General features: G+C 46.4%; 1 protein-coding gene across 2 annotated transcripts; it reads right to left on the bottom strand.

The window, feature by feature from the left end:
• Window positions 1–217: 217 nt before the first annotated feature.
• BPGM (bisphosphoglycerate mutase) lies at window positions 218–15,604 on the bottom strand. 2 transcript variants are annotated; one of them, XM_042050348.1, is made up of 4 exons: window positions 15,520–15,604; window positions 14,394–14,486; window positions 11,363–12,018; window positions 218–3,448 (listed from the first exon to the last, which is right to left on the bottom strand). In XM_042050348.1, the coding sequence occupies exons 3-4, from the start codon at window positions 11,961–11,963 to the stop codon at window positions 3,270–3,272; spliced, it is 780 nt and encodes a 259-aa protein (XP_041906282.1). In that variant the 5' UTR covers window positions 11,964–12,018; window positions 14,394–14,486; window positions 15,520–15,604; the 3' UTR covers window positions 218–3,269. The 2 variants fall into 2 exon arrangements, with proteins under 2 accessions (XP_041906282.1, XP_041906283.1); XM_042050349.1 differs by lacking the exon at window positions 15,520–15,604 and adding an exon at window positions 14,596–14,620.
• Between the last annotated feature and the right edge of the window lie 1,090 nt (window positions 15,605–16,694).

The raw sequence follows: 16,694 nt of genomic DNA, 5'->3' as shown, positions 1-16,694 counted from the left end.
GGGGTATTTATTGCCTCCAACCCAACTTCTTTACATGTAAATATGAGCAAGTGTTGGCTCCAACACTGTTTTAACCCAATTGACTGCATGATGTGTGATAAACCACTGCTTGAAGAGTTTTGGAACCCTGAAGGACAGTTTTATTCACTTACCAGCCCTGAAAAGGAAACAAAAGAGGATGGGAGTAGAAGGGAAAAAAGACTGAAGCCAAATTAAATTAAATTTCAGGTGAATTTATTGAGTTACAAAGAACCTGCCAGCTCCACCATATTTACAAAGGTTTTCAACAGGATCTAGAGCTATTACTTCTACTGAACCACAAGTTAAAAATGCATAAACCAACCAAATCAACCACATCCATTATGTTAACTGTATAAACACCATTTACCTTACAGGACTTAGAGGCACACTCGAACATAGGGAAAAATGCTTCCCTACCACTGATTTCTAAAGCAAGATTCTTATTTCTCCCTCTGATGTAGCTATGCCTGAAGATCAGGAATCCTTACGCCACTGTTGATGGCAGTTGGTTGCTGCTCTTCAATATAGATGGTTTATGAATCAGGATTTTAATTAAAAGGTTTCTCAGAACTGCAAGGTGTTAAAATAATCTTAAAGAGCACAATGAAATCCCCAGTTGGTTCCATTTGATACTTTTGTGAGGTGTTACTGCTGCCAGATGTGCACATAAAATCCTGTCACCACTTTGGAGCCACAATCCAAGCAAACAAAGTCAAACTTCCCAGAGTTACTACTCACATCCCAAGCAGCACTGTAGAAACACACCTCCTGAAAACATCACACTGGTGTTCTCTTCTTCCTGTCCATGTCTCTCAGAGAATGATTTCAGTCAATTTCATCCATTCAGCTGCAAGAACAAATATTAATGCACCCTGAATTCCCTCATCCACCTGTCCATCCACAGAAGAGATCAAGGATTCTCAGAGAAGGGGAGGAGAGATCCTATCTCCCAGTTCAGCTGGGTTCATTTCCAAGTATATTGCAGCCACGTGTCACGTCCTGAAGAAGGCCTGCATTACAATTGCACAATGCCAGAGGGATGTGGACATGGCCTGGGTGCCCACACACCTGGATGCACACAGTTCCCACTCACAACAGGTGGCTCTGCTAGTCTTGTTTATGAGTCTACAGTAACATGTGCTTGATATTAAGCTTCACACATCATTTAATGTTTGGGGAGGAATTTATTCACTTGAGTGCCAGTGGCCCCTCTCAGGCCTTTCAGAGGTGAACATTTGCTGATCAGCAATCTAACACTGTAACACTGACTTGTAAGCTATCAACTAAGATTCAGAGTTACTCTAAGCACAGAAAGCTAAAACACCAGGAACTAAGTCAGTATCAAATCAAGTAGCAGAGAAGCTGCTAATAGAATTTCAGAAGGGGAAAAAAAAAAAAAACCAAAACAAACAAAAAACACTGAAGTATCTTTCTTGTACAAAGGAAGAGGAAACCTACCAGCCTGATGTTTAAAAGGGAAACATGTAATTTTGTTCCTACCACAAGGGCTACAAAAACAAAACCATAGAGAAGCCCAAGCACCATTCATGCATGAGAAACTACCTTCTAGCAAGAGGTCTTTTATGGAGTATGCGCTACTCTAATTTGAGCTGGCATCAGACCTGGGAAGTCTTGTTCCACATGTCAGCAAGACTGTCAGAGGCACACCACACTGTCACACTGCTCTCCTCAGAAGAAAAAAAACACCCTCCACACTTACAAAGCAAGCTACAGAGCTGCTCACTGCAAAGCAGCAGCTACTCTAGGATTTTTAAACTTTATGATCATATCAAAGAAATTCTCATCAACATTGAGATTTGTAGCTGGGCCATGCTGAGAACACATTCAGCTCAAGCAGCACACACACAAGTGTCACCCATGTTGATATCCAAGGTCAGAATCAAATGCTCAGGTGTTGAGACAGGGGCTCAGATGTAAACTTTAGTAACAGTTTCATATTTGCAGGTAAGATTAAGAGCAAGTCTTCAAAAGTGGAATTACCCTGACGCTTGTGTACATAAAGAGAACATGAGACTGCCACACATGCTACACTACATCCGACCACGGGGTGAACTGGGCAAATCCAGTGCCAAACAACAGCAAGGCCACACTCAGCAGGAATCAAGCTATGATTGTGAGGAGAGGTTTACAGGAGAACACTTTCAGGCGTGGCAGAATGTCCTTCCTTGGCAGCAGGACGGCTGAATGAGCTGCACCCAGCAACACTTCTGACACGCTTCATGCATCTCTTCCAGCCCTTTGGAGAATGTGATACAGATAATGCCACAGTAATGTTACTGCAGAACACATTTATCAAGATACCTTTGCAACTCAGGAAAGCTTAGAGGGGTTTTTCCTATGTCACTTTTGCTGAGGTTAGCAGGAATTATCCTAGAAACTTGACTAAGGGATGATCAAACCTCCAGTACATGTTACCAAAGTGTTTCAAAGGTACTCAGGTCCCTCACCAAGAGCTACATGATAATTTAAACACTGAGCAGAAAACCTTTGTGCTTCTTCCGTGGACTAAAGTCTGACTTAAATCCTATTACTGCAAGCCAGCAAAATGCAGGGATGCTAGGCTTTGCAAAGATGGTGGAGGAAAAGGGATTCCATCTAGATTCCTTAAAAACAGAATACACTGTAATAAAAGACAACTGTGACAACTCTAGTAGTTGTCTCTACAAATTCTCTGGACCATGAACTGGCCACAGAAGACTCAAAATACCAAAGGCAGAGAGCTGTCCAGCTGGAAGTGTTCTGAAAGACTGCAGGAAATCCATCAAGAACAAACTGACATGGCTATTGACACAGAAGAATCGTAGCTGATAACAGAGTTATCTGGTTCCATTTTATCAGTGAGAGTTTTAGTGCCTGTAACAACTTGGACTTAGTCCAGTAAGCTGGTGCTTTTCTCTTTAACAGATTAGGACTGGTTGTTGGCAATAACACATCCCTTTATTTCTCTACTGGGCCATCCTCAGTGGTGGATGTGGGGCAGACTGCCCTGCAAGCTTCCACTACCTGAATCATCTCCTTCCTTTTCCAGTATCGAAAACCTCACACTGCTATCTAAATTCCAGTTTCTGAAAAGGCAGAGGGTTAAACTACCAACCTGAGACTCAACAATTGTCCCTTCCAATTATTTAGTGCTTGAAATTGAGACATTCACACAGTGCAACCTAGCAGTCATACACACATCGTCACTTACTACCACACTGAACACAGCTGTGTTACACAGTGGGATTTTACTTCTCAGCAGATTTTACTTTCCCTTGATCTTCCACTTTTTTGATGGCAGCTTGGATAGCTTCTTGATCACCCAGAAACTGGTGAGGGCCCAGAGGGTGCAAATTCTCATCAAGTTCAAGAAGTATGGGCACACCAGTGGGGAGGGTAACATTGATGATGTCCTCATCGGAGATGCCTGCCGAAGAAAAACAAAACAGAGTTATACCTACAGCTTCCTCATTGCCTACTGCCTTGTTTCTGAGGTTATCAGTCTTAAAACAGTCAAGGACACATTCCAGCCTCCATCAACACCACCAGCCACTCAAGAGTCAATTCCCAGCTAGGCCACAGCTTGGTAAGTGCTTTAGGAACAGCTGAAGGAGAGAATTCCCATCGAGGTGAAGACAGTTTCTTCACTTCTGCAGCCTACACATGTGAAATAAACAGAAGGGATTGCCCTGGAGACTACACTGTTCCTTTAAGACAGGACACAGAGCACAATAGGTTCCCCCCCATAATTTCCCAAGTCACACATCACAGAAGATGATGAGAGTCCACATGTGCTACTCCAACATGAAACAACCTCTGCTAAGCAGCCAACACAGGCTCTTGAAAAAGGCGGGATAACAAGGTTAATCTTTCTCTTAAATTTTCTGTGCAACTCTTCTCACACAAACTGTCACAAAAATCAGTATGTAATTCTTCTTGTGTGAGAATCACTCTTGACCCACATCTGATTTCTCATAAGCAAGTTTATAGCAGGGCCCACAGTACTGCTCTCAGAATTACTACATACAGCATATTCATTTCCACTTTCAAACGAGGGGAACGGGAAGAAAAAGGAGGCAGAAAGTAAATTTGTACAGCTTAGAGCATGTTTCTTTTTTCCACTTAACTAAAGGAATGTGTACCTGGAAACAAAGTTTATTTTATGCTGATGTGTAATTAACACATTCTGGGTCTCTCACCTCAACGAAATTGCTGGTTATTTTTATATCAAACACACATCCAAAGCCTCCAAGAGCATTTCAAGACCAAACATCCTAGTAAAGTTTCCACACAAGGTCTAAATAGTTGCATTAAAAGCAGTGACTGCAAAATCATTATCCCTCAAAAAAAAAAAAAATCAGGCAAAAGAAAGCTAGTGTCATTGGGAACGTCAAGATTGCTTTTTCCCTCCCTTTTTTAGAAGCACTGGGGTCACAGCAGCAGCCTGCTATTGTGAAGCGGGGCAGCTTTGAGTAATTCACACTTGGAAAATGCACACAACCAAGCTTCTAAAGTGATGATACCATGTAAACTAGACCTAGGTGCACCCAGCAAACATCCTCCTGAGCAGCTGACAAAACAGATGGTCCTCAGGACACACGGGTATAAATTCACCAGTGATTTTCACATTAAGTAGAAAAGCAGAGCCAGCATATTAACAGGAAAACACACACGAGTCAAGCAACTCAGCAACAGTGGGGTGACAACAGGTCAGACAAAACAGAACTACTCATGAGGTGAGGATCATATGCCCCTGCCCAGAGACTACACCAGCACCCAAGTTTGGCAGTGACCTATTCTTGCTTTGTGCTCAGCACTTGGGTGAGCCCTAAGTTTCAGAAGGGCATGGAGCACCACAAAGAAACCCTCACAAGAAACCTAGACCTTGTTACACATTCAGCATCAGTCCGTTGAAACAAGTCACACTCAGACAGCTTAAGCAATTCTTGCATACAAAGGGACAAATAATTCACCTGGTGTAGGCCACAGAATCAGACCTACAGGGGAAAAAAAAAACCTCAAAGAGTACTTGAAATTTAAAAACAGCACAGAAGTGAACAGGAAAAATACTGCATCCATTCACCAAGCACAAGCGCTGTTCTCATGGACTTTTGTTTGCAAAACAAGCAGCCAAGCTGCCCGAGCTCTTATTTCAAGGATTCTTAAACATTAGATTTTAACAACACCCACATCACCATGTACGTCCCCAGAGAATCTGTGCCTAGGAAGTGTTCTGCCCACCTCCTAAATTCAGTCTCCCAGACTAAACCATGCATATATACACAAAGCAGATGAAGTCATGCAGGAGAGTTTAGGCAAACCACATAATGTGGTCAGGAGACATGATATTTAAACGTTTCCTCTGGAGATGGATTAAACAAAACTAGCTGTAGCTACATGAATTCAGAAATGCATTTTACTGTTTTTACAGAACACAAAGTGACCACAATGTCAACTAGTATTGATTTATGAAGCAAAACAGCGCAGTCTAGGATAAACACACAGCAGCAAACATGATGGTTTCTCCTCGGGACTCTTCATCATACAGAAGTGTTGCCCCACAGCCACAAGTCTGGAAACACAAGCTGAAGTCAGATGAAAATCCTAAAGGAACAACAGTGTTCTGTTGCTGTGTATGGTATTTGTGTTCTTCAGGCAGCAAGAAGCTGAGCAGGCTGGTCACACAAGCTCTTTGGTTGCAGGGAGAGCTCACCAGAACACTCCCCAGCCAGCAGGCCAGGAGGACAGCAAAGAGATCATGCCCTGCAGTTGCAATGGCTGGAGTGTGAGCTGACTGCTATCCAGTTACTCCATGTGCTGTAATTATAACCAGCTGACCTTTTCCTGTGCCCCATCCAAGCTGGCCTGAGTCACAACCCAGCCTATGGCACAGGGAAGAAGGGTGAAATCAGGGCAAGATCTCTACTGCTGACTACAAGGTGCAATGGTAAACAAGACCACTGAAGAAGCAACACTCTTCCCTCCAGCTGAATACCAAAGCCTGGGTCTCAGCACTGCTTAAGTACTGTGCTGCTGGAAGCAGTCTTTACCCAAGAAGGCTTAAACCCCAGTTCTACCTACTTACAGTCATGAGAACCCACAGACACTTCAGAAGTACTCAGGATGACTTCCTCAGGACCCCAGATCAAATGCTGACCAGGCACCTACATTCCTCAAGTGGACATCTCCCCTGCTCTATCCTGAGAGCATTGTCCCTTAGCTGTATAGCAGGAAGCAGTCAGGTACATGAACACGATAATAATTTGGTACAGCACTTGTTACAAAAAAGACCTTTAAAAATCACATTCAGAATTCTTCCCCAGCTCATTTACCATCCATTTAACTGAACTGGGTAACCAAACACACAAACTGGAAGTCCATCCAGGCAAGCTTAAGAATTCACCTTCATGTGGTAGCCCATGGAGAGTTTTGAAATATTTGTACCTTGCAAAGTCCTGCAGAGACAAACCCCACTGATTTTGAGCACCTACAGCACTTTTACAAGGGCTGGTTCAGCTTCCCCTTCCCTTTCACCTGTTTTTACCAAGTTCCTCCCTTCTATTCTTACGGTCAGAGGAACCCAACACCCACAAGAGCTATTGAGAATAACTACAGCCCTCCTCCCCTGCATGTCAACTGCACTTGAGGCCAGATGATTCATCCAATAAAAGATCATACACGAGATCAAATGCATAAATTCAGCCACAAAAGCTTGTTTAATACTGGTGCTTTGTAACTGAGTTCTAAATCAGATCATAGCATCCTTGCCACATGCTTAATGAAACTACTAAAGCTTTAGCCTAGTAAGTTAAATATTCAGAGCCACTTTCTGCCCTCCCTGCAGGCTGACTGAAGATCTAACTTCAACAGGGTAGAGGAGGGAAATGAGCACAGTGTTAGAATCTGGTGTTTGATCTTGACAGAATGTTATCTTGCTGTGCAAAGTCTAAGGAAAGAAAGATGGGTGGGCTACAACCATGGTTGTAGCATACCATCTACATTTGTTTCACTCATGCCTGCCAAGATTTTCTATGTCTGTATTACACTTGCACAGCCAGGCATTAGTAGTAGGGGGCTATGGCAAAAAAGAACTGTGGTGGGTTGACCTTGGCTGGACACCAGGTGCCCACCAAGCTGCTCTATCACTCCCATCCTCAGCACAATGGGTGGGGAGAAAAGATGAAAAAATAATGTGTGCATCAAGATAAAGGCAGTTTACTAAAGCACAAGTAGAGGCCAAGCACAGAAACAAAGAAAAACACAGGATTTATTCTCTATTTCCCATTGGCCAGCAATGTCCAGTCACTAATTAGGGCTTCAGTATGCAGAGCTATTGCTCCAATGCCATTACAAACATCCTTCCTCCTTTCCCTTAGCCTTTACTGCTGAGCAGACATCATAAAGGGTAAGGAATATCCCTTTGGTCAGTTTGGGTCAGCTCTCCTGGCTACGTCCCCTCCCAAGAGCTTGCCCAGCCCCAGCCTGTTTGGGGACAATGTTGGTGAGGCAGCCCTGATGCTGCAGGAGCACTGCTCAGCAGTGGCCATAACACAGGCCAAGGTAACTTGCAGTAAGGCCCAACAAGCTCACAAGAAATAAGCAGCAGGAGCACTGAGCAAAGACTGGGGAAAATGACAGGGAGAGCAAGACCATCTCATTTCAGGAGCACTGAGTTGTTAGGTCACAAGCTGTTTCCTGCAACTGCACTCAGACACCACACTCACAGGAGCAGTATTTCCTTAAGAAGGCTAAGCAGCTAAATCAATGAAATAATCCTATTAAGGAGCCCTCAGCACAATCCACACCAGGTGCCACAACGTGCAGCTCCAACATGTAAACTACTGGAATACTGTAACTGCACACTCAGAGTGATGCAAGAAAGTAACATCCTGAGGGCACTGCTCTCCCTGCTCACCAGGTCACAAAACCAGCAGGAGGCTTTCAGAGTCACCACTGCCTGCAAGCCCAGTCCCAGAGATCTGTCCCAGCCCTGTGACAACCCAACAAGACCAGGGAGTACAACATCTGTATCTTCAAGAGGCCAGGAAACCCCTATCCTCCAGTTTCAACCCTGAGCATGACAAGGCTCAGTGACCACCACACCACATGCAAGAGGTGACAACCTTTCAACAGGTTGGAAACTCTAGAATCAGGCCTTCCACAAGCCCCTGTTTTGAGGTACTCAACACCAGTCCCCAGGGTTAAATGGCTGGGAAGAAAGAAAAGACAGCCCATCAATCCTTCTGCCAGTCATCTGGTAAATCAGTCCATTGGACTTGGTCTCCAATCAGCACTTCAACAGAAACAGGGCAAGGTGGTCTCAAGTGTTACACGAATGTCTTCATAAAAGGACACTGTCAAGAGGATTCCAACATGAAGCACTGGTTATTAGATAAAGAGAAAAGTATCCTCCCCCAAAGAACTGAGAAAAATCATCTGCAAATAGATCCTGCACATCCAGGATGCTTATTTAGCATGGCAGATCCTATGGACATTTCACACACATTAACAAGGTCCATTCTGTGTAAAGAGAAAACAAGAACAAAACCCAAACCCACAATCAAAGCCTTTTGTGCATGATACTGTTGCTCCAACGACTGCATGCAAGTAGAAAGCAGAACTACATTTCCAGCTCTTTACCATTTACTCAGAACAAGGAAAACACAGAGATTCAGAGAATTGCAGTCCTGTTTCAAGAAAATACCTCCTTGAAATAGTAACTTCAAGGGATACTCTGTAGTGTTTTAGAAAAAAAAAAATCAAATTACACTGAAACAATTAGAATTGTTTCATCAGAACCAACAGAATGAAAACATTCATATTTGCTGCCATTTAAAGTTTGAGCTACATCTTCCAAGATCAAGTTAACACCATGACTAAGACATCCAAGCAGCCATGCAAGATTGCTGCTCGAGGCATTTGGAGCCCAGTTTTCAAAATGCCAAGCAAAAAATAAAAGGCTCCAGCTAAGCTAGAGGGGCTTAGAAAACTCCACTCAAGTGCAGGACACTCTAAGCTTACAAAAAAAAAAAATCCACAGAAACACAGCCCATCTCACAATGGGTGCTATAAATACAGTAGACTGGCAAACTTTAAGCACTGTTAAATCAGGTCCAACTCTAGCAGGGATGCAGAGCAACTCACAACCTTTCAGGAGAGAAAGGGACAGTCAGCAATGCAGACAAGGAACCTCTTAGCTCCAGCTAGATTTAGGCCGGGGAGGGGGGGTGGGGGACCAAAAATAAAACAACAAAGGCAGACTGCAATACCAGGTATCTCTGAGCTCTGTTCATGCTACCCTTCAGGCCAGTTCTTCAGAAATCCAATCTCTACTATATAAAGGGCAGGAGAGCCAGCAGGTTCCTATGTGGGAGCTGGAGTAGTCCACAGATGTTCCCTGGTCAACAGAACTAGATCCTGTGCCAAGGATTCCTCACATTTCCCTATGTAAGCATATGCTGGGAGGGTCAAGGTATACTGCAAGACAAAGGATAGCTTTGTTTTATTTTGGCTGAGTATGGGCAGTCCTGGAAGAGTTACACAGAGATAACAATTGTCCCAAAGAGAAGTTCTGCAGCACTGTTCCTCTCTGATCTCAATGCAGCAAGAAGTTCAGCCATACTAAATGCAAAGTAACCCCTCCCAGCCCCTGGGCAGGCCTGCACAGAAGGTGGCCCAGGGTCTCTGCTGGAAGCTACATTCAGCTGTCATCATCTCGCCCCCAAAGGGCTTGGCCAGCATGGCTTCATGGAACTGGTTCAGTTCTTGGGAGGCAGGGGAGTCACCACAGTTGCAGATCCCTCTTCCCCTTTTTCCTTTATCACTTCACACAGTGTGGACAACCACTCGGACCACATCATGGAACTGACTGAACCAGCCCTTCCTCCTTCATCCAAGCAGTGATCTGCAGCCCAGGATTCACAGCCTCCCTAGCTCCAGAAGCCACTTGTACCTGCTTATTTCCCAGGCTTCTGACTCCTGATGTCCTGACTGTTCCAGCATGGCCAAATGCAAAAAGTATTCAGCAGGCAGAGCCACAGAACAGAGGATTTTACAACTAAGAAAAAACCTGAGTGGACACAATCCAGCCTGTGCATATTTGTAACTACAACTGTAGTAGTCTGCATTCACGCATATATAATCACTAAATTCTGCTCAACCCACAAAGAAATTAATACAGTTCGACTTCCAGTTTAGGATGGCCTGGAAGCCAGGAGATGAAAGAAGGGAGGGAAGAATCTAACAATGAAAAGGATGTTTTTTATTGTTAGGTCCCAAATAAGTCCTTTCCAAGACCAGTTCTGGGATTTCCAGCCCAGGAAAGACCTGTTGGAGCAGGACCAGAGGAGGGCCACAAAAATGAGCAGAGGGATGGAGCACATCTGCTGTGAGGAAAGGCTGAGTTGGGGCTGTTCAGCTTGGAGAAGAGAAGGTTCCAGAGGGCCTCTAAGAAAGATGGAAACAGACTTTTTAGCAGGGCCTATTGCAATAGGACAAGGGGGGATAGTTTTAACCTAAAAGATAGTTTCAGACTAGACATAAGAAAGAAAATTTCTATGATAAGGCTGGTAAAACACTGGAACATGTTGCACAAAGAGGCAGCAGATATCCCATTCCTGGAAACATTCAAGGCCAGGTTGAACAGGGCCCTGAACAACCTGATCTAGTTGAAGATGTGCCTGCTCATTGCAGGGGGACTGGACTAGATGGCCTTTACAAGATATCTCCCAACACAAGCCATTCTGTCATAAATAAACCTTATGCTAAGCTACCAACTTGGCTGTTTATTGGGATGCATTTTCTATATTGGAATATGCTACAGTATCTCCACAAGCTTTAGCAAGTGCCTACTCTCTGCAGAAACACCCCTGTCACATAACTTTTAAGCAAAAAATTATCAGGGTGACCCACCAGGGTAAAATTAAGAACATCTTCCACAACCCAAGTCAAGCACTTTTATTCCGCTGTGTTACAGCAATGCTTTTTCAGTGAAGAGATGATTATTTCAAACCTCACAAAGCAGCTGAAAAAATCCAAAAATAATTTGAGCAGAGTTTTTGCCTATCTAAACCAACCACAAAGTTGGTTTAGAATACAGGTTTTAAATGTACAGTGAGAAATAAAATGGAAGTGTCTGCCCCCTTTCTTAACTACATTAACCTAATTCTCTCCCCTTTCCACATCTCTCAGCTTGATTCCTTGACCAACTTTTTACTTTCTCCTTGGAGACCACAGACATTATTAACTTGCCCAGGTAAGTAATATACACCATAGAACAAGACATAAAGCTCCAAGCCATTGAGTAAGGAGGAGAGCAAAAGGCTAAAACAAAGACCCTTACCTTCCACATGCTTCAGCAATGCCCTGCTGCTGTTCCCATGAGCAGAGATAAGAATCATTTTGCCACTTTTCAGTTCTGGCACTATCTTTTCATTCCAATAGGGAAGGAGTCTGTCAAGCACATCTTTGAGACTTTCAGCCTTTGGGAGATTATCCTGGGAGACATCGCTGCATTTATAGCGGCGATCGTTGTAGATCTCTTCGTAGTAGGGGTGAGATTCAGAGATGGGAGGCGGGGTAACATCGTAGCTTCTCCTCCAGATTTTCACTTGCTCCTCACCGTGATTCAGAGCCATCTCTGCTCTGTTGAGCCCGATCAGGGCTCCATAGTGACGCTCATTCAGCCGCCAGGAGCTCTGAATGGGGACCCACTCTTGGCCCATCTCTTCCAGGATAAGCCAGGCAGTCTGGATGGAGCGGCTCAGCACAGAGGTGAAGACGAGGTCAAACTCGAAGCCCAGCGCTTTGAGGCGTTTGCCACAGTTCTGAGCTTCCTTTATCCCATCACTGCTCAGCTTCTGGTCCACCCAGCTGCAGAAGCGATTCTCCTTGGTCCAGGCTCCTTCCCCATGTCTTAGGAGAACGAGCCTATACTTTGCCATTTTGGTTGCAGCTTAGCACAGACGGCAGCTGGTGTGGCATCTAATAGTGATACATCTGGACAAAGACATGAGACAGACACATCAAACATCCCACAGATAATGCATTACAAACAGCAATATGGCAGTAAAAAGTAAACAACTATCAGAATAAAAACAACCAAAGAAACAAGTGTCTGCTGAGTGTGATTTTACAATCCAGAGTGGGAGGAATTCCAAACCAGGAGATGTGGGAAGGAAAAGTGCCATCCTTCACCCAGCTTGTTGCAACTAGCCCACTTTAAACAATTGATTAGGAGCAGATTTGGACAAGCTACTCCAGCCTACAGGTTTCCCTCAAGTGCTTAAACAGAGCTTCACTCAGTATCACAGGCTCCCAGAGAAGCAGATCTCTCTCACTGGGGAACTCTGAGGTGCCACACGTAGCTCGAGCCCTTAAGGGCTGTCCAGATCCTCACTGCACCAAGGGAATGCAGGCACAGACAGCAGCTGTGGCCCTCAACCAGAGGAACTGGAGAGTGGCACCACAGAACTGGAACTGGCAGCACACAGAACCTTATCAGCTTTTCTCAAAGGAGATGTCAACATAGTCACACTCTGCATAATTTCCTCATATCCCCATCCTGTCCTGCTAATTATGCCAGTCTATGCTTGATCTTTTCTCCAGGCCACCTCCTCCATCATTCCTCCACACTCAAGTGTCACAATACAGATACTCTGGGTGCAATGTACAACTAGTGAGTCCTCATTTCACTCAATCACACATTATCTCATCCTCTTCCTGACTTTCAAGTCTATTTTTCCTCTCTTGTCTGCGAATTACAATGCCAGATTCTTAGGCACCAGGATTAACGCTTTTACTTTTGGAGTGGGCACAAAAAGCCTATTGTGTCCTCATTAAGTCAGACAGCTACACATTCACAAAGTCAAACAGTACCTTTCTCCTCCTTCTTGACCAAGCAGCATCACCTCTGGATTGTCTTTAATGGGAGAGACATTTTGACCACACACCTAAGGGTCTGCCAAGGTGGTCAAAGATCTACTAGCAGACAGTGGGATGCCTGAAAGGTCCATCTAACACAGGACTGCAACTCTGAAGGCCCCACCTGACCCCTCTGACCTGAGACACAGTCTAGATGGCAATGAAAAGAGCAGGGGAAAAAATACAAAAATACAACTCTGCACTGGGGGGACTACTGCACACCAGATGAATATTAAGTGCTCTCAAAACCATGGGCAGTGGGAGACTGAGCTCTGATTTCTGCACACCCAACCTTGGGCTAGATTTCCATAAGAAACACACTTAAGGGAGCTCCCATCATCTCAAATCAGTTGGAGCTGCTTCAATCACACTCCAAGCGTCTCAAATTCAGGCCCACTGTGACCCTCAATTAGGTCAGCAGGATGGGATAGGCCCGTGCATTCTGGGTTTTGGGAAACACCCAGCACAATACCAGCATTCATTTTTCCAGACTTTCAAAAAAAAGTGTCTAGGAAAGTTGAATTCATTAACAGACTCAGGAATCTGATCTTGCTTGTAACAGCAGCCTCTAATTCCACATTAAGACAGAGTATACATCACACAAGGGCACTATGCAAAACCTCCTCAGCTCTAACTTCTGCCTAAAGGCACAGCTCAGGATTAAAAAGCCTTTGAGGACTGAGATTTTTAGAGAATATCAGGAGGTATTGTTTGACACACAACAGACAGTTGATAAATACAAAAGGAAGTCTTATTTCAGGCAAAGGCAGGCTGAGATTTGTGCATGGCAAGGAACACCTCAGACAAAATCCCCTGCATGGTCCACTTTTTCCACTCCAAATAATCAGTTGCACATTAAGCAAAGAAATCAGCTACTGCTAGGATTCAGGTGTCATGGCACATCAGATACAAAACTAAACTACACCCTTTAAGATCCTAGGTGTATAACAAAAACAAGGATTTAATAGCATTTCCACCTGAAGCAACTGGTCCTTCCTGAACATACCACAGATACAATTAAAAAATTGCAGTGTGTTCACAGCATGAACTACTACACACAAAACAGCTCCACAGAAATCTCTATCTCTGCAGACACCTCATTACCCAGATTAACTGATTCTATTATCCCAGGAATAGATTACATAATTTACAAAACCAAATTAAGACCAAACAATAGGGGTGATGCACCTCTTTGCAAAAGTTTCGTTGGTACTTTTAGCCAAAAACACTAAAAAATTTAGTTAGTGTAAAAGATACACTTACACAAAGACCAAATATCATCTGGGTGCCATAAACTCCAGTTCACTTACATAAAACATTAGGCAGAAGCACAATTCTCGAACAAATTTAGGAAGAACTAGCAGTCACAGGGTTGTTTAAATATCAGTCCACTTCTGGAAGCATTTAAACTAGAAAGCCTTAGAGCAACACATGGAAATAATCCTACTCACCTTTCCTACAGCAAAGGAACAACCTACACAAATCCCAGCACAGACTCAAGAGCTGCTTTATACAGAGGCCACCACACACGCTTGGCTGGTTACCTGCAGGGAAAGAATAAACATCGAGTGCTCACAGAAAGAACCCACAAGTGCAAATGGCTATGCCAGCCACCATTTGCTCTCAAAGCTGTTCAAGAAATAGAGCACATACCCCTCGTATGGACTGGGAAAGCTACCAAATGCCTTCTCCCAAAAAAAGATGCCAACGCACAGCTCCTGCATTTCCAACAAGGGAAAGTTTCACATCTCCCACATGCCCCGGGATATCATTTGCACCCTAAGATTTGTTTAGGCTGCAATTACCGTAGCTCTAGTGTGCAAAAATCTACCAAAAGCTCTGGGACACCGTGGAGGATATGGACGGCAGACTTGGACCCAGCACAGAGGCACTGGAACAGGTTGTCCAGAGAAGCTGAAGATGCCCCATCGCTAGAGGTGCTCAAGGCCAGGCTGGTTGGAGCCCTGAGCAACGTGGTCTAGTGGCAGGTGTCGCTGCCCATGGCAGGGGGGTTGGAGCCAGACAGCCTTTAAGGTCCCTTCCAACCCAAACCATTCTGCGGTTCACTCTGTGAGAGAGCAGAAACCCAGAGCCCCAGCACCGGAGAGCAGCACACGGTGCTCAGAATAACATCTTACACCGGCAAAGTTCTCGGCCAAGCACAATTTTAAGGTCTAATACCAGAGGCGGTCACTTCCAAGGCTCCTGCTCCAGCCGGGACAAGCTCCCCTGCTCATCCCTTTTATAAGGCGTCCCTGTGCCGAGCACCTGCGTGTTCCAGCCCTCCCCGAGCACGGAGGCTCGGCCAGAAGTAGGGCAGCACCTCCCGGACACGCGCAAACACCCGCGGCTGCCGGCGACCCGCACACAAACACAGCCCCGGGCACGCAAACGTGTGCGGAGCCTCGCAGCCACGGCCCCCTCGGGAAGCCGCCGCTTGCCAGGGGGACAACACCGCCATCCCTCCCCGGAGCGCCGGAACAGCCCCGCCGGGAGAGCCCCCCCGAGCCCAGGGCCGCTCCACCCCGTCCCCCACGGCCGCTACCCGCGCCCCGACCCGGAGCTCCCGGGAATTACCGGGCTAAAGCCGCGCCGCCTCACGGGGACCGCCGCAGCCGCCGCCGAGCCGGGCGAGGGGCGGACCGCGCGTCTTATTGCGGCCGCGGCGCCTCCGCGCCCCCGAGAGGGGCGCACCCTGATTGGCCGGCCGGGCCGATGGGCAGCGGCCTCGGCCAATGAGCGCGGGGCGGGGCGGTGACGCGGTGTCCCCGAGCGCGCGGGGCCCGCGCACAGCCCGGCACCGCCGGCGCTGCCGTGCCCGCGCGGGGCTCGGGGATGCTGCGGCCATCCCGCCCCTCCTCCCGGGAATCCCGGCCTCCCGGCCGCCCGGAGCGGGCCGATTGGCCGCCAGGGATCGCAGCAGAGATGCCGGCTCCCCCCCCCCGCGGGTCTGGGCACGCAGGCGGCGCTTTGTGAAACGGGGAAACGGGGTCGCGCAGATGCGCGCAGAACACGACCGGAGGCATCCAAACCTCTGGCTGCTCCCGAAACCACCCTCGGACCGCCTTACTCAGATGGGCTCCGCTCCTCCCGAGCCGCGGCTGCCCTGGGCCTCAGCCCGGCTCCCGGGCACCTCCTGCTCCTTCCCACTGCCCTGGCGGGCACTGCGGCAGCGGAGGGAGGGAGGGAGGGATGGCCCGTCCGGCGCGTCAGGGAAGAGGCGAAGGAAGGCGCTGGGCTGCCCGCAGCCCCTGGATCCTGCCCGCTCCCCTGGCCAGCCTCCTCCGTCCCAAGGAAAGAGCCGTGGGCTGCCCACCAACACACCCTCGCTCGCTCCCAGGCATTGAGGAGACCGGGCACAGTCAGACGGGGACTTTTCTCAGGCAGGGCTCACTTTTTCTTCCCGCTTTAGGACCTTGTGGTTCTGGTGACAAGCAAGGGTCCAAAATCTCATTACTCATAATGAAATCAGCAGCCAAAAAAATAAATAAATAAAAGTGAGTCTTCCTAAGGATCATGCAGCTAGGTCATTTCCACAGGCTGTAATCCCAATCTAAAATAATTAAAAACAAAAACAAGTGGGTGGAGCAGCTCTGGCTTGAAACAAGAGGGAAGTGGTGTGGGAAGATGGTGTCCTTTAGTGCTTCTATTGCCATAGGTCTGATTTTATTTCTAAAAAGAAGCAGAGCATGTCTTTCATACCCCATCAGAGCCGCATTTTCTTCTCTAAATGCTTACCCTTGAACAGCCAC

Source organism: Corvus kubaryi, unplaced genomic scaffold, assembly GCF_017639235.1.
Source record: "Corvus kubaryi isolate FWS band 111438036 unplaced genomic scaffold, C.kubaryi_AGA036_p1.0 72, whole genome shotgun sequence".
NCBI classification, from domain to species: domain Eukaryota; kingdom Metazoa; phylum Chordata; class Aves; order Passeriformes; family Corvidae; genus Corvus; species Corvus kubaryi.
This window is presented reverse-complemented; position numbering and strand designations above follow the sequence as displayed.